General features: G+C 42.4%; 1 protein-coding gene across 1 annotated transcript in view; it reads right to left on the reverse strand.

The window, feature by feature from the left end:
• Nucleotides 1–24781, reverse strand: part of neurl1ab (neuralized E3 ubiquitin protein ligase 1Ab) — a 33813-nt gene that overhangs the window by 5379 nt on the left and 3653 nt on the right. The window contains exons 2-4 of the mRNA XM_028603591.1: nucleotides 23400–23641; nucleotides 21134–21455; nucleotides 7122–7838 (exon numbers count right to left, since the gene is read on the reverse strand). Coding sequence (XP_028459392.1) covers nucleotides 7122–7838; nucleotides 21134–21455; nucleotides 23400–23641 — 1281 coding nt within the window. The remainder of the gene's footprint in view (nucleotides 1–7121; nucleotides 7839–21133; nucleotides 21456–23399; nucleotides 23642–24781) is intronic.

The following is a 24781-nucleotide window of genomic DNA, read 5'->3' on the forward strand; positions in this document are numbered from 1 at the left end:
GACACACGTTTGTCACGCAAGTAAAGGCTGGACTACAATAAAGCTGTTTGGAGCAGTTGGTGAACAGTACATTCTGTTGGAGATGGTAAGTCCCTTTGGGGTGCACTTTGGGCTTTTTCACTTTGTAAACCTATAACCATCCATCCATCCATCCATCCATCCATCTTCGTCCGCTTATCCGGTGTCGGGTCGCGGGGGGAGCAGCTCCAGCAGGGGACCCCAAACTTCCCTTTCCCGAGCAACATTAACCAGCTCCGACTGGGGATCGGCGTTCCCAGGCCAGGTTGGAGATATAATCCCTCCACCTAGTCCTGGGTCTTCCCGAGGCCTCCTCCCAGCTGGACGTGCCTGGAACACCTCCCTAGGGAGGCGCCCAGGGGCATCCTTACCAGATGCCCGAACCACCTCAACTGGCTCCTTCGACGCGCAAAGCAGCGGCTCTACTCCGAGCTCCTCACGGATGACTGAGCTTCTCACCCTATCTCTAAGGGAGACGCCAGCCACCCTCCTGAGGAAACCCATTTCAGCCGCTTGTACCCTGGATCTCGTTCTTTCGGTCATGACCCAGCCTTCATGACCATAGGTGAGGGTAGGGCGAAAACTGACCGGTAGATCGAGAGCTTTGCCTTCTGGCTAAGCTCTCTTTTCGTCACAACGGTGCGATAGATTGAATGCAATACCGCACCCGCTGCGCCGATTCTCCGACCAATCTCCCGCTCCATTGTCCCCTCACTCGCGAACACAACCCCCAGGTACTTGAACTCCTTCACTTGGGGTAAGGACTCATTCCCTACCTGGAGAAGGCATTCCATCGGTTTCCTGCTGAGAACCATGGCCTCAGATTTAGAGGTGCTGATCCTCATCCCAACCGCTTCACACTCGGTTGCGAACCGATCCAGTGAGTGCTGAAGGTTGCAGGCCGATGATGCCATCAGGACCACATCATCTGCAAAGAGCAGCGATGAGATCCCCAGCCCACCAAACTGCAACCCCTCCCCACCCCGACTACGCCTCGATATCCTGTCCATAAATACTACAAACAGGATTGGTGACAAAGCGCAGCCCTGGCGGAGGCCAACCCTCACCTGAAAAGAGTCCGACTTACTACCGAGAACCCGGACACAGCTCTCGCTTTGGTTGTACAGAGATTGGATGGCCCTGAGAAGAGACCCCCTCACCCCATACTCCCGCAGCACCTCCCACAGTATCTCCGGGGGACCCGGTCATACGCCTTCTCCAAATCCACAAAACACATGTAGACCGGTTGGGCATACTCCCAGGCTCCCTCCAGGATCCTTGCGAGAGTGAAGAGCTGGTCCGTTGTTCCACGACCAGGACGGAATCCGCATTGTTCCTCCTCAACCCGAGGTTCGACTATTGGCGAACCCTCCTTTCCAGCACCTTGGAGTAGACTTTACCAGGGAGGCTGAGAAGTGTGATACCCTATAATTGGCACACACCCTCTGGTCCCCTTTTTAAAAAAGGGGAACCACCACCCCAGTCTGCCACTCCTTTGGCACCGTCCCAGACTTCCACGCAATGTTGAAAAGGCGTGTCAACCAGGACAGCCCCTCCACACCCAGAGCCTTGAGCATTTCTGGACGGATCTCATCAATCCCGGGGCTTTGCCACTGTGTAGTTGTTTGACTACATCAGTGACTTCCGCCTGGGAAATCGACGACAATCCCCCATTATCCTCCAGCTCTGCCTCTAACATAGAGGGCGTATTAGTCGGATTCAGGAGTTCCTCAAAGTGCTCCTTCCACCGCCCTATTACCTCCTCAGTTGAGGTCAACAGTGTCCCATCCTTACTGTACACAGCTTGGATGGTTCCCCCCCCTCCTGAGGTGGCGAACAGTTTTCCAGAAGCACTTTGGTGCCGACCGAAAAGTCCTTCTCCATGTCTTCTCCAAACTTCTCCCACACCCGCTGCTTTGCCTCTTTCACGGCAGAGGCTGCAGCCCTTCGGCCCTTCGGTACCCTGCAACTGCCTCCGGAGTCCTCCGGGATAACATATCCCGGAAAGACTCCTTCTTCAGTCGGACGGCTTCCCTGACCACCGTTGTCCACCACGGTGTTCGTGGGTTACCGCCCCTTGAGGCACCTAAGACCCTAAGACCACAGCTCCTCGCTGCAGCTTCAGCAATGGAAACTTTGAACATTGTCCCTCGGGTTCAATGCCCCCAGCCTCCACAGGGATGCACGAAAAGCTCCGCCCGGAGGTGTGAGTTGAAAGTCTGTTGGACAGGGGCCTCCTCCAGACGTTCCCAATTTACCCGCACTACACGTTTGGGCTTACCAGGTCTGTCCAGAGTCTTCCCCACCCTCTGACCCAACTCACCACCAGATGGTGATCGGTTGACAGCTCTGCCCCTCTCTTCACCCGAGTGTCCAAAACATACGGCCTCAGATCAGATGAAACGATTATGAAATCGATCATTGACCTTGGCCTAGGGTGCTCTGGTACCAGGTACACTTATGAGCATCCCTATGTTCGAACATGGTGTTCGTTATAGACAATCCATGACTAGCACAGAAGTCCAACAACAAACAACCACTCTGGTTTAGATCAGGGAGGCCGTTCCTCCCAATCACGCCTCTCCAGGTGTCTCCATCATTGCCCACGTGTGCGTTGAAGTCCCCCAGCAGAACAATGGAGTCCCCCACTGGAGCCCCATGCAGGACTCAGTCAAGGTCTCAAGAAGGCCGAATACTCCGAACTCCTGTTTGGTGCATATGCACAAACAACAGTCAGAGTTTTCCCCCCACAACCCGCAGGCGAGGGAGGCGACCCTCTCGTCCACCGGGTAAACTCCAACACAGCGGGCTCAGCCGGGGCTTGTGAGTATCCCCACACCCGCCCGGCGCCTCACACCCTGGGCAACTCCGGAGAAGAAAAGAGTCCAACCCCTATCCAGGAGTATGGTTCCAGAACCGAGACTGTGCGTGAGAGGTAAGCCCCACCAGATCTAACCGGTAGCGCTCCACCTCCCGCACCAGTTCCGGCTCCTTCCCCACAGAGAGGTGACGTTCCACGTCCCCAGAGCCAGCGTCTGCTGCCCGGGTCTGGTCCGTCGAGGCCCCTGACCTTCACTGCCACCCATGTGGCATCGCACCCGACCCCAACGGTTCCTCCCACAGGTGGTGGGCCCATGGAATGGAGAGGGAGTTGCCACGTAGCTTGTTCGGGCTGTGCCCGGCCGGGCTCCGTGGCAAACCCGGCCACCAGGCGCTCGCCGACGAGCCCACCGTCTGGGCCTGGCTCCAGACGGGGGCCCCGGGCTTCCTCCGGGCAGGGTCACTCCATCTCTGCTTAGCTTTTTCATTGGGGTTTTTGAACCATTCTTTGTCTGGCCCCTCACCTGAGACCACTTTGCCTTGGGAGACCCTACCAGGAGCACAAAGCTCCAGACAACACAGCCCTCAGGTTCACAGAGACACACAAACCTCTCCACCACGATAAGGTGATGGTTCACGGAGAGGTAAACCTATAACATGTCGAAAAAGATATATAACACAATAAAGGAAAGGAAAAAAGCCAAAAAGCATAATATGAGCACTTTAATATAAAAATACTGATTATAGCAGCTTTAAGATTAGAGCTGAATACATATGTAAACCCACAGCAGGACATCTGTAATACATGACTACTGAAGGTCATTATTGATTCTAAATATCTCACATGACAAAGATAACACGGATAATATGACCCTGTGAGAGCAACAGCCTCCCATCTGTTCGGCTTTACAGGCTTGACAACACCCAGCAATGACAAACTGTCACTTGCTTCAGTGGCTAGATGTTTCCATGGAAACTCGCGGCATACGTCTGCAGCGAGTGGGTGAACAGAAACGTCACAAATGCACAGCTGGAGTGGGTAATGACTCGAAAAATGCTCATACCCCAAATAATAGAGGGTAAGAAAATGCAGGAGGAAAAAAAGGAAGAGAAGATTGAAGGACCAGTGGGAACAAGCTGTAGGTGGAAAACCCAGCATCTCAGACCTCCCTGCAATTACATTTTAATAATGCATATGGAGGGCATCATAAGGAGCTATCATGGGCCCCCTCCTGATACATAATGCTGGGAGCCCACGCAAGACAGAAAATAACCTCCACAACCCTGGTCTGACTGACTACATGAAAGAGAGGAGAGGAGAAACTAAAATGCAGACATGAAAAAGAATTTAAACAAATTCAAAGAAACCAATGCATTTTTAGCATCTCTTGAGTATCTCAGAAAACTTTGCCTCTAATTATAATAATAATTTCCTGTGAAAAGAGTCATTATCAACTTAGCCAGAAGACAACACTGGGGTTGAGGAAGATTGTTTTCAAAAAATTGTCTATCTACAGGCGGCGACTGTAAACAAATCAAAAGCACTCACAGTTGTGCTTGCTGCACTCTGCAGAAATTTACAGTGACATCATAATACATTAAGTGCAAGCAATGCTTGAGCTCCATCTTATGAATAATAGAGAATTTAAAATCCTTTAAGTGCAAGACTCTTACAAAACTGAGCTAGTCATACAAAATATTTCAAACTTAAAGGTCCTATGACATGCTGCTTTTTGGATGCTTTTATATAGGCCTTAGTGGTCCCCTAATACTGTATCTGAAGTCTCTTTCCCGAAATTCAGCCTTGGTGCAGAATTACAGCCACTAGAGCCAGTCACACAATGAGCTTTCCTTAGGATGAGCCATTTCTGTGTCTGTAGCTTTAAATGCTATTGAGGAGGAGAGAGGGGGGCAAGGTGGAGGGTGGGAGTGTGATCTTGACCAACTGCCATGCATCGCTTCTTTGCAAGCCATGATGTCTCTCTCTTTCTCATGGGCGGGCCAAATTCTCTGGGCGGGCAAAGCAGAGAAAGGGAAGATTCCAGATTGGCTCATCTGAGCTTTCATTTTCTTAAAGGCAGAGCAGGATACCCAGGGCTCGGTTTACATCTATCGCCATTTCTAGCCACTGGGGGACCAGGCTAGGGGAACGCATATTAATGTTAAGTGAAATTTTCATGCCATGGGCCCATTAACTGGGATTTGCACAAAATATGGTGATGCTTATTTAGGCTACCTCTTTGCTGAAAATGTGTTAAATGTCCAAAATAAACTTGCGATACCGGAGATTTTTTAATTCTCGAAATCTGGTGAAAATTGCTACAATATACAAAAACTATAAGCATATACAGTCATGTGAAAAAATTAAGACACCCATGCTAAATTTGACTAAAAAGAGGAATAAAAAAAATCATCTTTTGCAAATTGATCTTAATGCCTTAATTAAAAAAATTAGGAAAAATCCAACCTTTTAAGGACACCAATTTTGTTTGTGAATGAATAATGTATCGTAAATAAATAAATGTTCTTCCTTAAAATACAGGGTGCATATTAAGTAAGTACACCCTATGTTAAATTCCCATAGAGGCAGGCAAATTTTTATTTTTAAAGGCCAGTTATTTCATGGATCCAGGATACTATGCATCCTGTTAAAGTTCCCTTGGCCTTTGGAATTAAAATAGCACCACATCATCACATACCCTTCACCATACCTAGAGATTGGCATGGTTTTATTTCAGTTAGCCTAATAGCTGGTTTGATTTGCATTGAGAGATGATTTTATGGAAAGTGCCCCATGCCAAAGTCATTTTCAACAGCTACTGACCCGGTTATTATTTGTTCTTATTCTATTAAACTGTGCATGCAGTCCCACAGTCCCACAAATCAACACCAGGCGTGATCAACTTCAGGTAACATTGTTTCATTCTGTGAAATCTGCTGCAATCAAATGGCGCTGACAGGAATTCTGTTCAACTGAACATACAAAGTTAACATTCATATGCAAACTGTGAGAGGGTAGAATGTAGATTGCCAAAAGATATACGAGTTGATAAAAAGCCACAGAGCAGCCCAGACAGCAAAGGTGGGGAAATTATTTCATGACTCGGCTGAGTGGGTATTCAAGGATCACAGACTGCATTAACTTCTGAAAGGAAAGTTACAAATGACATCATGTAGATATCTATGGAACATCAAATTCATTGAATCATGATTTGATTTAATATTCAAATTATTGCTAAAACTAATGCTAATAAACTGTTGATCTGTGTAGGTACTTCCTCTGTTTGCTTCTACCAAAAAAGGCTAAAATCTTAGTTTGGCTCTTTGGTTTGGAGTTGTGGTTTCACTCCACAGTCCAAGAACATGGCAACAAGACTCAAATCTCACCTGACAATGAATAGGAATGTGAAGACACTGGAAATGAATGAATGTAAGCTATTATGTTTAAGGACTAGTTTCTGGGGGAATAATAACAGTTCCCTTTTTCCTGAAAGCTGACATTTAAAAATACTAATTTGCTGTTTTGCATTCCCAAAGTGATTTAAAGTGCCCATATTATGAAGAAAAACACTTTTTCTGGGATTTGGGGTGTTATTATATGTCTCTGGTGCTTCCAGACGCATACAAACTTGGGAAAAAAAAACATCCATGCTGTTTTGAGTGAGATACGGGTTTCTGAATGTATCCTGCCTTCAGTCTCGGGGTGAGCTGGTCAAAATTGGCAGGGCCGTCTACGTCATCGGCCGAAACATTTGGTGTGTGCTAACTACTTTAGCTAATACCACATCAGTTAGTACAAGGCAGGATTAGCCGGGAGACTTCTTCTAAACAAGGGCGCACTTCCAACTTTGCGTGGAATACCTGCAGATGAGGGACATGTAAGAAGTTCTATACAATTTCTTTTGTAGATTAGGGTGAACTTGTGTGCGTTGTAGCAGTGTTTTGCCATTGAGAACGAGGTGGCTAACAGCTAGCAATGCTAACCGCTAGCAACGTTAACTGCTAGTCGCTAACCGCTAGTACCTAGCTAATGCGCATGTGCGACTCCCAACACAGATGGGATAGAAGTGCGATGCCTCACTCTGTAGCTAAAACAGAGAGCTCAACACACAGGGTGAAAAGAGGAGCTGCAGCAATGTGCAGTACAACAAAAATATGGTGTTTTTTTTAAAATTAAACCATGTAAACCTATTCTGGTATAACCTCAAAATACAATTATGAACCTTTAAGATAATCAAGGTATTTTAGGCTGTTTCCATACAGTTTTAGTGAAGTGAGCGTACCTAAAATCCTGAGTTGTGTAATGGCGCCATGCAGATTGTAGAACATCCAGAGTGGTCTGGAGTTATCGACACACAGCTGCATCCCTGCACTGATGCCGTTATGGCTCATCATGACCTCCCCTTCTGCGTTCACCACAAAGCCCAAGATATCTCCACTGTGGAGTGGCACTGCCACCCGACACACGGCCCAGAATTCCTTGCGGTCAACCAGCGACTCTGGGTTGGACGGGAGGTCACTGGGCTTTAGGGTGGCCGGGTCACATGAAGTCACACCATAAGAGAGAGACCCGGGCCGTGTGACACCTGCCTTCACCTTCACAAACACAGTCTCTGAGCAGCGCATCGGCCGACTGGTGAACACCAGGGTCCTCTCGTCACCACGGTGATCCAACCGCGCCACTGTGTGCTTATCCAGCACGGTAACATGGACGCCGTGCACCGAGTGGAAGTGCAGATCGGTGTCCAAATGGCTGGGCAGCAGCGAGCACTGCTGCGAGTTTTGAGAGTTTTGGGGCACATGGCAGGAGGCGGAGCTTAAGCGTTGTAGTCGTTCCTGTTCCTCATCATCTTCCTCCAGATGTGTCTCCTGCTGCTGCAGGCTCAGGTCACACAGGCTGATGGAAAGGCGAGGGTCGTCACTGTTTCGCTGAATAGAGGCCCGGTGGGCGGCAGTAAAAGAACGAGGACGCAGGCAGTCCATGGGGACCATCTCGCTGTCTGTGGGGAAAAAAACAGGAATGTTATATAACCACTTGTTTGTGGTGTTTTGAAGAGAAAAATTCAGTGTGAACTAACACAATGTCTGTGGCTAATACAGTCACAAAAATCTCAATTAACTGTCTTTCCAAGTGCCCATAGAACCAAATTGAATGTACCTACCCACTTAGTATCCTGCATATTCCCATGTACAACACTGGTTTGATTTACATTCACTGTCTGCGCACTGTTCATTAATCATACCTGTCACTGTAAACAAATGGTGCCCTGCAGCTTCTCTGCTTTATAACATATTCATTCTAATGCACTCTCTCTACTAAGGCTCAACAATATGAATAAATACGTCAATGTTTTAGATACTTAGAAACACATCAGGACTTTAAGTGCGGGCATACTGTAGCTGCAGGCCAGTGGCTACATCACAGTATAAGAGACGCAACAGCTTTATGTAACGTTGAAGGATAAGAGATGCACATGAAGCAACTGAAATAAAGCTTATCTGTGTTTGAGCCTCGCATTCTGTCTTCAGATCGGAGTCCTGTGATAATAAGCCACATTTTCTTACTGATCTTATTATCACGTTTTACCACAATCGAAAGCCTAAGGTGTGAAAATGCAGACATTATAATCTCAAGATTGGATTTTTTAAAAATCTTTAATGAAGCTAGTTTACCTTTTAGTGTTTGTCAAGGACTTAAATGTGTATGTATAGTATACAGTGGGTGTGAAATAGCTGTAATGAGCAACCACGAGTCCTCACTGTTTACATAACAAACTGTCTCTGCAGCAGTGTCCATATTTACCTTCATATATTCTACCTCTGTACACTGTTAACACTGTAACATTTTAAGTTATGTCTGGATGCTAAAAGCAGCTTTTTTCCCAATCATTGAAAGGGAAAGGCATTCTAAAAGCTGCATCACATGTCTATCTCACAAATAGCCCTTCCTATGCTAATTCTGCTCACTGTAAAATAGAAGCCACATGGAAACAGAAGAAGCGTGTGTCGGATCTGCATTGTGGCACGCTTAGGGACACGCTGCCAAATTTAACACGGCCCTCCAACACAGGCTAAAATTAGCCTGATTGGACATTTGAGGAGAGCGGGGAGGGACAAGCCTAGGGATGAGTGACATGATGGCTGTGTTATGTGGCTCTTAGCCTCAATCTGCTTTGGGCTTCCCATATGGGAAGTGGATGGAGTACGGAGGAGAGGATGAAAAATAGGGTGGGTTGGCCACTTGAGAGAAAGGGCATACCTCACCAGGTTGTCGTTATCACACAAAGACAGCACATCTCCGGCCAGCCACTGATAAACTGCTGGAACTTAATTACTTCCTCAGTCAAGAGTGTCCACAACTGAGCATCAGGCTCTTATTATTAGCAGCCTTATCGTCTTCAAGGCAAAGTTAGCCGACTTTGGGCTACAAGAGATAATTTCTATTCTTGCAATTGTGGCTTCTTGCTGTTCACAGTTTCTGATTTTCAGACTGGCACAGCAGTCAAAACAAGCTGTGAGGAGAATAGCAACTTTATGAGAGTTTCTACCTGTTGCGGAAAAGCAAGATATACAAAAGATAAAAAGACAAAACAATGAAAGATAAAGACGTGAGCCAAATAAATATGTATGATCTCTTCCTTGGTTTGGTCTCAAAGGAGTCTGGGATATACAGTAATTTCACACATAAAACACCTGACAAATATAAAAAGCATCGATTACCCAGCTTGAAACACAATATGCAATATTAAACATGTGTTTAAGTGTGTACACCAACATTTACAGCATGACAAGGCGTAAAGAATTGCTCTCATAACCAACACACACACAGCAGAGACGTGGCTGGCACAGCCCGGTTTAACCTTTCCAAACTTTATATCACTCATTTCATGACAGTGAAACCCAACCAGGGTACCTGTACCCCAGGGTATACGTGGAAAGATTGTTCAACTAATTAGAACATTTTTATTAAAAAAAGAATATAATCAGATACAGCCTCTGCTAGAAAAGCTAATAAACTATTAGCAAGCAAGCACAAAAAGTTGAAACCGTTATCTGAGAATGGTTGAAATAGCTAGAGGAAATGGCTAATTGGTTAAAATAATGGCTAAATGGTTGAGATGCCCAGCTTCTGCCATTCCAAATGGTACAAATGTAAACTTAATCAAACAAACCTGTGATAACATCTACTCTTATATAATTAATAATTAAATGATATCCATTTTATTGTATTCAAATGAACACATTTGGACCATAACAGGGGAAGGGGAACTGCATCTGGGGCTGTAGCATACAGGTAAGTCTGCCAAAAACAAAACACTGACTTGGGATGTTCAAACAGCGAACAATCTTTTTGTAACTAGGGTGTAAACACGCTTTATTACTCTTGAGCCAAGTCTCTCAGACGACTTACTTACTTACTTACTTACTTATTAAAATTTCACTAATACAAAGACAGGTGCAATCTTGGCTTTTGTCCTTATAAATTAACCATGGGCCCCTTACAGAAAATTCACTGCAGCTTAACTTAATTTTGGCAATGCTCCAGTGGTTTTACAATAGCATGCAATGAACATACAGTAATGGTAATTATATCCAACTTTGCAATTTTAAAGTTCAAGTCCTTGTAACTTTTGAATAGCAAGGCCAAGTCTAAATGACTTTTTGTCAGGCACGAAAACAATACCAACGTGATTAAGAGCATGGCTGAAATTGTCCAAGTAAAATTAAGTGGTCTTTGAACAGCTCCAGCTACTCAATCTCAGGAGGAAAGCTCTGATTAAAAATAGAGGAACACATACCAGACTGACATGGTTCTGCAGGGTCAATAATTGACCACTTGGCTTTGCATTTTTTTTATTAAGCATTGTAGCTGTGAGAAAAAAAAAAAAATCAGAAACTTACACGGACATTATGGAGGAATTTCTTGTCTTTGTGGAAGTAACGCACCCACACCAAAACATATCCCTGCAGAAAATCCCTCTACTTTTAGGTTTATTTATTCAAAGAAGTTGCAACTTTCAGGGACAGAAACTCTTAATGCAATCCGGAAAAACCAGTTCCCGGAAAGAGAACGCAATGCAAACAAGGATGTTCAGGACATAGCCTAACTGAAAAACTGGCATCCTGTTTCACTGGGAACACATGCCAGAATGACGTATTGCAGTTAAAAAGCCATTTAAGATAGTACCCTACCAACAGCCTGGCTCCACCTCATCTTGAAATGCATTTTAGAGAGGCATGCATGTATTACAGTACAGTAGTTTTTGATCTAAATCATTCAGTTACATTTTTAGATATGCCTTTTTAATGTTGCTCTCAGTCCAACATGGCATCATGACTTTGCATAAACATACACGCCACTTTCCTAAAGCCAAATGGCGTGTTATCTGTACGCATTTTGAGCTATCCACGTGTATGTCTATGCTGTATACAGCGGATGTAAACATACACACCGCATCTTATCGCGAAAACGTGCCGTACTATCGGGAGAACAACGTCACAAAAAAAAAGGTTGGGTTTAGGAAAAGAACATTGGGAAAGGCTTTAGTAACACAAACAAATAAAAAAAACATGACGGTGACCGACGTCAAACGCTTAGGAAAACAATTAACTGTTGGGTTTAGGAAAGAAACATTGGGGAAGGCTCAAAAAAAAAGAATATTAACAAAAAGAAACGGTTGAAAACCGCCACACGCGAGAGGCAATCCCTGTGTTTTACCCATCCACCACCCCAACCAACCTCCCTCTGCGGACTTACGTCCTTTCATACTACTCCCTACGGCGAAAGTTCACACGTAATGTAGGTCAATGGCGGCCGAACAGCGTTGATAAACACGCTAAAAAACGATTATGCGTCTTGATAACACGCAAAAACGGAATACGAATTGGTGTGTCATACATACGCCACTTTATGAGATCAGTCTGCTCAGTCAGACAATGGCATGGTACTGAATAGAAGAGGAAGGGTTCCTTTGATTCCTTGGCCCGGTGGAACAGGATTAGGAGGCTTTTGGGGGCTTAAGTGAAGCTGCAACCTCTATACAAGGTCAGCTACACCAATTGTGTCCGTGTGTACTGTGCGTGTGTGTGTTTGGAGATTTGCCCTAAGTATGCATGCCTAGGGGGCCTATCCAGGGCTCTGTCTAGAATGAGTGAGTGAAGTCATTGGTCATGAGAAAGGAGGCTGCAGGGGGAGGGGCTGTGTGTCTGTCCCAAAAAAGGAGAGGGAAGGGCTTTCGCTTATCAAAGAAATAAAAAGAGAACTGACTCCAGGAGAAAATCTGCATTGATGAACTTTTAAGGAGTGGCATCCCACTCAAGATAATGGCACAAGTATGAGTGTGAAGCAGGAGGGGCTAAAAGGCTAGAGAGCGCTATGATATTGATACACAGGGAGAAGCCCAACAGTTTGAGTATCTGAGATGCCAAGTGCAATAGGAGCCACATATGTGGCGTTTTTGAGAGATCAAGTCGAGTCTCTGGTTTAGTGCCAGATGTTTCTGAGTTTTAGACAGTGATCATGGAAAGAAAGGTGACAAATGGCAGCAGTGACAAATGACGCTTAGCACTTTAGGGCTGTCACAAGGGCACAGTGTTTCCGAGGCCAGTTAAAAGCTTAACTAAAGTGGCTCTAAATGCATAAAACACCATGCACTTTACAACAGCCCTGCTTTAAATCTTTTCTTTTAACCAAACACTTATCTTGAGTATTTTCAAAGTGTCAGAGTGGCCATTGATTGATGAGGTGTCTTTAGTGTTTCAATCTGATCTCAAACACATTTCTCCAATTATAGATTTATCTCACTGTTTTGGTCAAAACAACATCTATGAAAACTGCAAAAATAGACACGTTTGCACACTAAATACACACATTCACATCTTCACTGGGACTAGACTCATCTGAAAGTGATTAGCCTCTTCTCTGAAGGCTTTCCGCTGTACAACCCAGCTCCCAGGATCCAAACCTGACAGGTTTCATTACGATTTCTATTTTGATTTCTCCGCAAATCTGTTCGATTCCATGTGGGTCGATTAACACCAGCTGAGGCACAATAGCCCGTCCAGCAGCATTTATTTTGGTTCAACAGATCAAATAAATTCCAAGCACTGAGGTCACTTGAAACAGAGCTCACATACAGTAAATACATAGACCCTAATCCCTATGTGTACAAGCTGGCAGATGATGATAGTTTAGTTCATACCAGGCCTTTCTTTCATTGTAAGCAACTGTCTGACAGAACTACTTTATTTTAGTTTTAATAACGATCCAGAGGAGAAATAAAGGGAAAATCCAAAAACGTTGCAAACTGCATGGTAGATCTCTTCAGGCCCTTCAGCATTTACCCAATCACAAGTTGCCATGATCTACCCAAAGACCAGCAACTATATGTGTGCTTTGTATGCTGACTTTAGTTTGTTTCTTTTAGCCCACATGCTAAATAAAATGCCATGGGAAAAGACCATTTTCACTGAGTCTGTGAATCTCTTATTTATTCTCTATTTTTCAAGTCATTTCTTGGCACTTTGCTCTGCTCTTGACTCACATCAGCCTCAGAGGAACTGTTACCATGGTTGCCTTTATCCAATGTGTTTCTCTTGCTGATTATAGCCAATGTACTGCAGATTAAGATGGCTTATTATCTTGGGCAAGGTGAACTGCTATCATCGGTTATTGTGAATGTTTAAAATTTTGTGATGAAAATCTTCTTCTCTTCTATTTTCTTGGCCTTACAACATATCCACAATCCTTGTTCAGCTCCCTGCCTGAAGTCCTACCTCCACAATGTGTTTATCTTTCTATCTTTAAAATAGGTGTTCATGTTGTAGCTTTGTCTAGAAATGACAGTAATAACCAACGGACTATGCTAAAGTGCCTTTGTCCTGGAATTTAGGTTATCTGTGTCCAAATTCAACACCATCTTTAAATACTACACTCTTATTCTTTTAGTTTGACAGTTGGTATACAAAAAAGGTGACTCATGTACTATATTTATGTATCTCTATTATCAGGATATAGTGTGCAGCTGCAGATGCCAATCAAGGGGAAACTACTACCAGCAATTACAAATTTAAAAACACATTTAGTGATAAAAACATTGCAATTATAATACTGCATTGTAGAAGACACATTAAAACGACAGTACACTTATTTTTCCAGAATTGTGAAACGTGAAAGTACAAAGTAGTATAGATACAAAATTGGTTAGATTTATCATGTAAAACTATGTTAAATGCTGCCTATGGAAAGGTACTGGGGACTTATGATTGGCTGAATGCTGAGGGGCATAGTTACAACTTCAGCATCAAACATGGCTGGAAAGCTAATCAGGACGATGTACCTACTTAAAAATGAACAAGGTTACCACAGTGTTAAGATTTTTACCCAAAAAAGGTATCAAAATGGGCCAAATGGGTCTCTTGAGCTGAACATAAGTTGCAGGCTTCAGAAACTTCCAAAAGAAGAGAACTTGGGACAGGGTCCATAGTCTTGCAAAATCTTAATGCGATTATAATCAGGTTTAAATGTCCAGTCCCTTGATAAAGGGGATCACATTTCATATGATTTATTGGTGTGATCAGCATAAAGAGAGAGCAAAAGAGAAAAAAGAGTGACAGGCTGTAGTATGATTCATGATTTTAGTCTAATTCTGCCAAAAGAATTCAGCTCAAGGAAATTACTAAATGTTTATAAAATGGAGACATTTAGCATCTCTCTTTGCCTTTCGTCCTCACTGTCTGTTTGCATTTGGCTGGAAGTTGACTTTTGACAGATGACTTTGCATATTGTTATTACCATGTTGAATTTCCAGTTTATTGTTTTTGGAGGATTTGGCTGTAAGCAGCAGACCAGAAATTGAACGTATTAGTACAACGTTCATTTGCAGTACTTCAGGGTAATCGGACCCTTCAGGCCTATTGTGTGTCTTCATCAATCATTAACAAAATTGTTTAGCTCTGCTCTCTTTTAAAGGCCTGTGGACCACACCTTTACAGTGTAATATATAAAAGTTGATACTGTAACACTGATTTTAAATGTTTACATATTTATTGTTTATATTGTTCTTCACCTATCATACTGAACCATTTTTACCTGCATTGTCAACAGGCTGACCCATATGCTGTATTTCTGGCCACTTGTGTCAGGTTGCACCTATCTGACCTCTATATATAAATCATTTCACCCACAAATAAAAAAACACTATGAAACTCAACATAATCTATGTTGACAAGTGAAACAATAAGTGAGATCTGTAGCAAGTGAGCGTGAGCGTTAGGCACACTGAGTGAACACAGACAGAAATAGACACAAAGAAAGGAAAGTACAGCACAATCAGGTTCAGACAACTCAACATGTTTGTGCAGCACAGCACTTTTCAGCATTTACATGCAATCTCTTTATCTGTTGACAAAACAGGTATGAGCTAAACCTGCAGCGATCTTTAACAGTTTCCATTTCATTTCAAATAACAGGATTTGGTTCACATGAGCTAACAAGAGTTTACAATGGGTTCAGACAAAACAGTGAAACATTGCAAATGTACACTAATGAATTTAAAACTACAAGAGTGTACAGTCATGCCAGCTGCTCTGTGAGGCTGTGCTTAGGCACATTGGTGCTTTGAGCAAAACGTCAGCATGCTAACATGCTCACAATGACAGTGCTAACATACCGGTTAGAGCTGAAACAAGTCAATTAATTGATTAGTCATTCAACAGAAAAACAATGTTCTTCTTTTGATGATAGATTCATTGTTGAGGTAATTCTTCAAGTAAAAATGCAACAATTTCTACCAGTTAATCTGAATTGTGAGATTGTTCTGCTTTTCCTTACCCTATTTCATAGTAAACTGAAAACAAGAAATTTGATGACATCACACATCACCAATTATGGTGGCCATTTCTCAACTAATTTCTAAACAATCAATTGATTCATTGTCATAATTGACAGAATTATCAATAATGTTCACAATCTGAATTTTGACCTATGTTGCTGTAGATGATGGGGGACATTTCACACAAAACCACATTAAGTGGCACTATAGATAAAAGTCAGGGGATCACCAAAGTCATAATCTGGGAACCATGAATGTCTTTACAAAATTTGATGCATCTAAGTGAATAGATGTTGAGATATTTCACAGGATGATTAAAAACTTTGACCTGCTGGTGGCACGAGGGGGAAAGGCAGCGGAGCACCAACGTCTTACAGATTCATCCTCTGGAGACCATGAATGGCTGTGCAAAATTTCATGGAAATCCATCCTACTTTTGTTAATATAATCCAACAGAATGACATTCCCATCCATGGAGCCACTAACCTGGCGGAAAATCTACATCTATGCAAACTGTATTAAAAAAACAAACACCAGGTCTCTCTTTCAAAACTGCTCCCTCTGACCCTGAGGTGGAAACATTAGTGATGTCTGTCAGGATGTTAGTAAACATAAAGAGCATACAGCACAAGGTTTTCCCCACCATGATGCTCTACAGGCCTAATGCATTGCATGGCCATGTACAGACATGATTGATGTCAACACCCTCCTTTTAATCACCTAAGATGTATGCAGCGTCTTGACAGTCTGGCAGCCATTTTGGATTCTTCTCTAGCGACCAGAGAGACAGGTTGCAGATGATGTTAGCTGACGCCGGTCTCACGGATCACTACCAGTCTGTCAGTGATTAAGTGACTCATCTACCGCTAGTAAACAAACCCCCAGTAGAGCATCTTGCATCCATCAAAAGATGCCTTTGATTTGCTCGGCTTATCTAACTTGGAAGGAATCCATCATACCTGTGCAAAATGGTGGAGGCTGTGTGGTCGCTTGGGAGTCGTCCCATAAACAAACACATTCTGTTAAGACTGCTGCTGTACATGTGTAAAGACAGCACCATTACTTTTTTGACTGCAGAAAGGTATAGTATTCCCATATGTGTCTGCTTCTGGGAAATTAAACTAAAAACACTTGCAAGTTATTTATGACCTGCTTTCTGGAGGTTCTACAACAACCTTAATACAAATCAAATGCTTAAAAGTTGACAACAAAAAAAGAAAACATATCTTTTAAACTTTACATTTTAAAATCTATCTGTTTGGAAATGCTGTTTTTGTTTCACAAAGTTGTATCTTAAGCCTGGCCTTAAGCCTTATAATACTGCTCAGAGAAATAAAGCAAATAGAGACATTTCTGAAAATGCAGCTGAAAAATGGTGCTTTGAAAACAGTTATGTTGCTTGAGACATATTATATAATCGAGGAAACCTTTTGTCAGTTCCTCTAAGGGCTAATGCGTCTCAGCATAGCACAGGCCATTGTGTACAAAATTCAAGCAAGGCACTTTAGTCTTTATTGATAGCTGCGTGAGTAGGACAAGTGTGGTGATGTAACCGATCTTTCTTAAATTGCATGGGCAGCATTGTTGGTCTGGACAACCCCCGAGGCTCAGTTTGATTTCAGCAGATTCATTTAGCTTCCTCTCTTACGCAACACCATCTCAGCTTTCAAGCTGTCTCACTGATCTCAGGATCACTTTTGACTCAATGCATGGGTGGCTAGCTACTGAACTGCACTGCCTTGATAAAAGCCTAAAGAAAAAACACTGCTCTTGAAAAGATCCTTAAACATCAGAATAAGACCTGCCATCAGGTCTTTTGGCAGCAGGCTTCATTTAGAGAAGTGAAAAGGCAGCGATGGATAGCAGCTTTGTTGAATTCCTTAATACAGTGTGTAAAGTTGTAAAGGAATAAACAGACACAACAGTTTGATGCAGATTATCCACAAGCTAAAAACAACAACACACTTTTGACTGTTAGCTGTGCTAAAATTGATTACTTTCATAGTAGGTCATTGCTACTGAATGAAAAACATCTTTAAAAAAACTTAATTAGGAAAAAAATGGTTGCAACTTTATCATGGGTTCAAAATGGGTATTAGAAGCTCTGGTTTTATAGAAATTATCACCGCAGGTAGGATCACAGAAACCATAAGCTGAAGCAAAACAATAAAACCACCGAAACATTTGATCAGAATAGCAATAAAGAATTGTGCCTGTAACAATGTCTTTAGTAGACGTTTAAACTCAGGTGGCAGTTCACAGGAACAATTTGACACTTATGTGTGCTGACATGTGAGCAGGGACACTTTCATAATTAGTCCATAAAATATTAAAGGTGAGGAAGCTATTCGAAGAAAGCACGTGATCAGATACAGTTATGCTCACTACACGGGTCTTAAAATAAGAGCTTGTGAGGCTGATTGGTCTAAGCTGATGGCTGATGTCGGGTGGGGAATGAGGTCATAACACAAGAATGCTTTAGCTTAGAGAAATAATGGTTAAATGTTTTGTGGAAGCAAAGATCTGTTATCACTACTCATATATATTTATTTTCTTAACATAGACTTAAAGAGTAACGATTTAGCTCTTGCATAAAGTTGTGGGACTCACAAGAGACAGATCCAGTGTTTTCTCTATGTTGATTTGACCGTGGCGGCCCCCCACGGCAACATTTATGCCCCCCACGGTATCAGAAATAGGGCTGCATTGTTAGAGTGCATGTCAGAGAATAGCGCGGACACTCGGCAGAAAAAGGGGAGGGTGTTCGGACCTGCCCCCACTGCTAAAAAAAATCCTAAAGGAAACACTGAGATCAAAAAAAGAAACCTCAAAATCGAAGCAGCAGATATGATATCCTGACTTTTAGTCCCTACGGGTCAAACTCCAAAAAACGTTCAATCCTACAATTCCCATAATGAATATAGTCTTTCATTAGAACCCTCCCTTCATGGTAAATGTGTGTGTAAAGCAGCCTTTAATGCCAAATTTGAAATCTCAAGCACAACTTGAGATAACCCTGATGACATCATCAAGGTTATTTTCTCAATCTTTAAAGGGCAACTCCAAGTCTGTTTAAGGGTCTTAAGGAGTACCACTGCATGTGTGGAAAAGGTTGCAAAACCATATTGCGGCTCTAGAGGGAAATCTGATACATTGCCTCAAGTGATGTCATTTGAGTCAGCATCGGCTGGGTCTGAAGACTCAACTTTAATAAATAACAACAACAACAATGTTATAAGGGTGCAATGCTAATGCTAAATCGGTGGTGTACTCTTTTAAAAAGCTCCATTCAGAGGCACAGAAGACTTTCTGTCTCACAGACTGAGTAGGACTCTTAGTGACACGTAAACTGATCCCCATGTGTACAATTGCTGAAGAGCAGCTTTGATAAACCTAAAGCTCTTAAAACACATTATCTTACTGACACAGTAATCCATATCACTAAAGTCAACAGCTTTATAACAACTTATTTTCTTTCATATTTTTACTGGCTTGCACATTTATCTCAAAAGCCAAATCAAGGTCACCTAACCAAGTCCTTCTCCACACTCCAAAGAGCTTATTCACAGCTCCACACTCCATTTGTCTCTTGTAAAAGATAAACCACTGCAGCAGATCCGTAACTCCTACCTTGACAGATTGTGTGATACCAAGCCCACAACAGGTGAAATTTGGCTCAATTTATCAGCTGGTGCAGCATTCATTTCAGACCCAAGTGTAAGCATCATTAAGAATCAAAATGCACCCTTCTGTTAAAGGGAAATATGCACATGTGCCAGTTCACAACACCAGACTTTGATGTGTCCGCCCATATTTCAGATACTAAGTGTTCGCTGAAATGCAGCCAACTGCTGAGACAATACCGGGCCTTTGAGATATACCATGCTCTACAGTAGTGACGCTCTCAGGCTATAGAGGAAAGCTGATAGCCAAGTGATCCTTCAGCTGACTGAGGGCCGAGGATTTTCGGTTTAAGCCATCAACGTGGGGATAAAGGTGATCGATTAGAGTAGAAACAGTGGGATTTAAGGCTGCAGGCCTCATTCACAGGTACAAATTACATGAACATGTTGCGGGACATCTTCATTTTAGTTGTAAAATGGAAAGAATCTGTTATCATTCCATACCATTTGGTGAACAGGCCTCTCATTTAAACATTAATCTGTGTTCGGGTTGACTGAAGTCGAAACATACCCCAGACACCTGACATCATCCCTCATCTTTGTCTGTCCTCTTGGGATGACTAACACTCTTTGACAAGAGCTGTGTGCTGTTCAGTACCACAAGGCCAGTGAACCCCAGATAGTGGCACTCTGGTGCTGGATACCAAACAGCCCATAACAAGATAGCACGCTTCTCGCTGTCAACCACACCGGGAGAAATTAGGTTAAATGGCACTATCTACACAATATCGGAGCCTCTTCTATTTTTATTAACGGTGCTGACAGCCTCTATTCTTTGGAGAGAGGCAGTGTAATTCTTGGAAATGGTTATAAATAAGTACTGAGGTGTCCACAAGGATTCCTATTTATCAGTTTTGCATAGTTTTGTATTGTTTTCAAAAATTGGAGACAGCTGTTTTTGATGCATGATGTGTTTCATAAATGCATCTCAATCTACAATCCAAACATACTTCAGATGATTCAGTGCGGTGAAAACTGCTGTTAATGATTGTGGAGGACCTGTAATTTCTTTGCTGTAATGACCCTTTAAACCTTTAAACAGCATGGAGAACTTGTTAGAATAGTTTTCCAACATTTTGAAATTGCTCCTTTAGGGAAATATCTTTGATACTAACAACCATGGTAACTATACAATCTACCTAATCTCCCACCATCTTTTTCCACTGAGCTATTTGGTCGGTGTGGGAAAAATAGAGCAGCTGTATGTAACATCACCTTTTAACCACTCACACTGAAAAAAAACATCAGATGCAGAATGGTTTCCAGTCTCAAAGCATTATAGTAACACAACTCTGTGAGGTCTGCGAGGCCAATGTCAGCATGCTATCATGCTGATGTTTAGCAGTATATTATTTACCATGTTTACCATTTTAGCTCAGTATGCTAACATATTAATCACTTAACACAAAGTACAGCTGAGGATGATGGGAATGTAGTTTTACAGATATTTGGGCATAAACCAAAGTATTAGACAAAGTACAATTCAGAGTATCACCAAAGTCATTAGGATTCATCCTCTGGGCACCATGAATGTCTGTAGGCCCATCAAATTTAATGGAAATCCATCAAAGTCTTTGAGATATTTCAATCTGGACCGACTGACTGACTGACCGACCGACATTGCCATCTCTAGAGGCCGGCAGTATAATGGCTAAAAATCTCTTAGTCCAAAAAGATTTTTAAAAAAAAAAAGGAAAAAAGCCATTACTCTTGCTAAGTTCACAATTCAAACAGAGTCATCATTTCTTGGAAAGGACCTGGTTCTGAATGACGACTCACCTAGTAGCTGGATCCCCCTGGTGAGGCCGTATACGTCTATGAGAGCCCACACAGGCTCAGAGACATGTACCCCGCTGAAGAACAGCATTGGGCTGGAGTCGTTGATGCGGTAAAACACCCGGCCCTTCTTGTCCACCCAGAAGGAGATGACGTTTCCCTCATTGGAGAGCTCCTCTGGCAGGGCTTTTGCCCAGAAGCCACTCTGGGAGACCAGGTCAGGGCAGGCGTATTTCGGCAAGGTGTCTGGGTTGATCCTCGATGGGTCTTTGGATGTAAAACCAAGACGCAAAGCACCGCTCCAGCAGCACTGCTTTTTAGTGATCTGGAGAGTACACAATTTTAATTCATGAACATATTCAACTTAAGGTCTTTACATTTACTTTCATCATAGTTGTGTGAACTTGAGTATAACCTCATATCAGCATGCTAACATGTCCGTAATGACAATGCTAACATGCTGATATTTAGCGGGTATAACTACATTGTGTTTAGCAGGTGTAACTAATAATTACCATGTTCATTAGCTTATTTTAGTGTATGAGCATGCTAACATTAGCTAATTAGCACTTAACAAAAAGTACAGCTGAGGCTGATTGAAATTTCATTAGTTTTGCAGGTATTTGGTCATTAACTAAAGTATTGGACACATTTTGACCTAATGATGGCAATGATAGCTGCTAAGATATTATACACAGACCAACATTGCCACCAACATCCATAGCATCAAGCTGTGATTTTAGCAAGGCTAAAACTAAAACGAGTTACCTTGGTATGGTTATCACCTGCAAACTATTTTTGTCTCATTTTGAACGTCTATTTACTGCATTTACCGTGCCAGATAACAGTATTCCTCACATGGCAATGCTTGCCCTGCTCTCTCACTTTCGAGACATAGATGGCCTGATAGGTGAAGTGGAAACTTGTTCTAAGCTGCTGCTGCTTTGGCCCACACAAGAGCGAGAGAGAGAAAAGAAAGAAAATCAAAACAGGAGAGCAAAAAAGGGGGATTAAGAGAGAGAATAAAAGTAAAAACATAAAGAGAATGAGAGAGAAAGGACTTTTCATCACAGTCACAATTAGTGTCTTAATTTTTCAATATTTTACTGTACATACTACCATTATAAAATATAGTATGCACTAATGTTCATAGTGCAGTATCTTGGTAGTATACAAGACATTTTTGCACTGTATGGTTTTGGAAAGTAATGTGTTTTACAGGAAATGATGGAAGCCATCGGGATAACTAGTGTTGGTGGTGCTGTAATCTTCAGCCTTGATTCACACGCAGGTCCCAAATGGATGCAGCGTCATTTTTCACAAATTATTGTTGCTTATTGCGGATACATTTGCAAATCTCACATACTCAATTGTGATGTTTGTTTTTACTAGTGAAATGTCAAAACAAAGAAGAGGAAACAATCTAGTGTTGCAAACCACAGCTTTCATGTTGAAAAAGAACAGGTCCTAAACATGACTTATGTTTATTTTTAATTTTCTGAGGTGGCATAGCCGTTGCACTAGTCTCTATTAATACTTCCTACATTTGTGTTTTGCATCACGTCATAATAGTTTCACACAGAAATCTATTGATTTTACTTATATTTAAGCATACTGGGATCTTTCATTTGACCTCCTATTGTCATTTTACTACTGTATTCTCAAAACATGATCAGAATGAGCATATGTAAGGTATAATGTAGAGCGAGCCAGTCATTATTGCGAGTTCGAACCTCGACAGGGTGATGCAGGTCTTGAATCAGCCTAAAGGGGTTCAACTTGCAATAATGACCGGCTGGCTCTATATTATCCGGCTTATTACATGGCTTATTACACATCTATTCATACAGAGGTTACACACTGATGATGCCTGTGTCCTGGTCTGGACGGTTAACTTTACCGCTGATGAGAACCGCTCCAGTGGAAGACAGGTCACCCCGGTGAGTGAGCTAACCATGGAGCTAACTAATGCTCTGTTTGCATTGTTGCCAATAGCGATCCCCTTATCCCCCACCCTCTCTCCCTTTGTAATCCGCTGATCAGCGGTATGAGCACAAATATTGATTTAATAACGATTTTATTGATAAAAAAATGGTCTGCCAGAGTCTATGATCATAACTCCATCCAACGGTCTGTTATACTTAGTAACGGTCTATTACACAGAAATAGCAGACCACAGAATGCCGTGATTGACCAATCAGAATCAAGTATTCAACCAAACCGTGTAATGAACTATAATATACAACTAGGACAGCTAGTGTAGTTTTACCTTCAGCCGTACTTGCTCATACACAGCGGTTGGTCTGTTGCTAAAGGTGATGGCGTTACAAAAGCTGGCCTGCCTCTTGACAGTCCTCTGGGATATGTCCATGACAATCTGCGAGCCCTTGGTGCTGGGGTGGAAGAGCAGAGGGAAGGAGGACAAACTTCTACACGGCTGGATGGGCAGGCAGCGCTTGGGCTTGTGGTGGCATCGCTGAGATGTGGCAGGAAACGGTCCGTTCAGAGAATCTATGTGAAGATGGAAAAGTTGTTGCTTAATTTAGTCCACGGGTGGGGAGAAGAAAATGCATTACTGAATAAATTCTTCTTGGGGCAGAGTACAGTTATTTGATTAGAATATTAGATTAGTTTGCACCACCACAGGCTTCACTTTAAATACTGACATTGTGAGGTGGACTCAGGTTGTGACTTGCTGTCACGTGCAATTTCCTCTCACATATCTCACCTGCTCCTTTAACATCCAATTAAGTAAAGATTTATTAAAATAATCTTACACTTGGGTTCTGTTTTCAGCTTCTCAAGGTAGCACAGTGCAACCACACACCTACTGTACTTGACATGAAAGAACAACGTGCAAGTTAAATTACATGCAAAAATGTCCTTGGATGGAAACAAAACACAAGGACAGAATTGCTCCCTTGGTTACGTAATTAAGGCGAACAATGAAGCTGTGCACATAAAAAATGCTTTTAATTTCAGTGAATGGTAATTTCCTGTAACACCTATCACTTTCTGCTATTCTACATGTTGCCAAATTTTAATTTAACAGTTTGTTTCTCACTGTGCTGGAACACATTTGTACAATAATCGGTAGAAGGGAGGAAATGGAGCATGAGAAGGAGGAAAAGAAAACAAAAATGATTAGCTAACATGTAAGGTTCTCTAACATCATCTCTCACAGCTGAATTAGTGCAGCAGAATGCAAGCTTTGGGATCTTATATAAGTTCTTGATGTGTATATGTTCATTTGGCTGATACGTTTCCAAGCTACTCTTAAAATAGCGATGCATGGCTGTTACAAGTTATTTCCAGCTGTGGCTCATGTTTGAATGAGCGCATTACAATCACAGTATGTACACCTGAGAGTCAAGTACACACTGCCTTATCAGAATGAAAAAAAGAAAAGAAAATTACTGCTGCTAAATGAGATTGAGTGACATGTATTGTGTTTTGCTGGTCAGAGGAAGTAGCAGAATAAAAGCAGACCCAAAGGAGAACATCTGACTCATAATATGCAGCAGAGTTTTGTAATTTGTTCCCATGTGAACATGCGTGAATCATGACTGCTCCCACATACCGTAGCCTCACAATAGAGCAAAACATCTTTTTAGTTTTTAGACTGATAAAGACTTTGCTCAATGTCGTCAT

The sequence above is a fragment of the Perca flavescens genome, chromosome 17, assembly GCF_004354835.1.
Source record: "Perca flavescens isolate YP-PL-M2 chromosome 17, PFLA_1.0, whole genome shotgun sequence".
Lineage (NCBI taxonomy): Eukaryota > Metazoa > Chordata > Actinopteri > Perciformes > Percidae > Perca > Perca flavescens.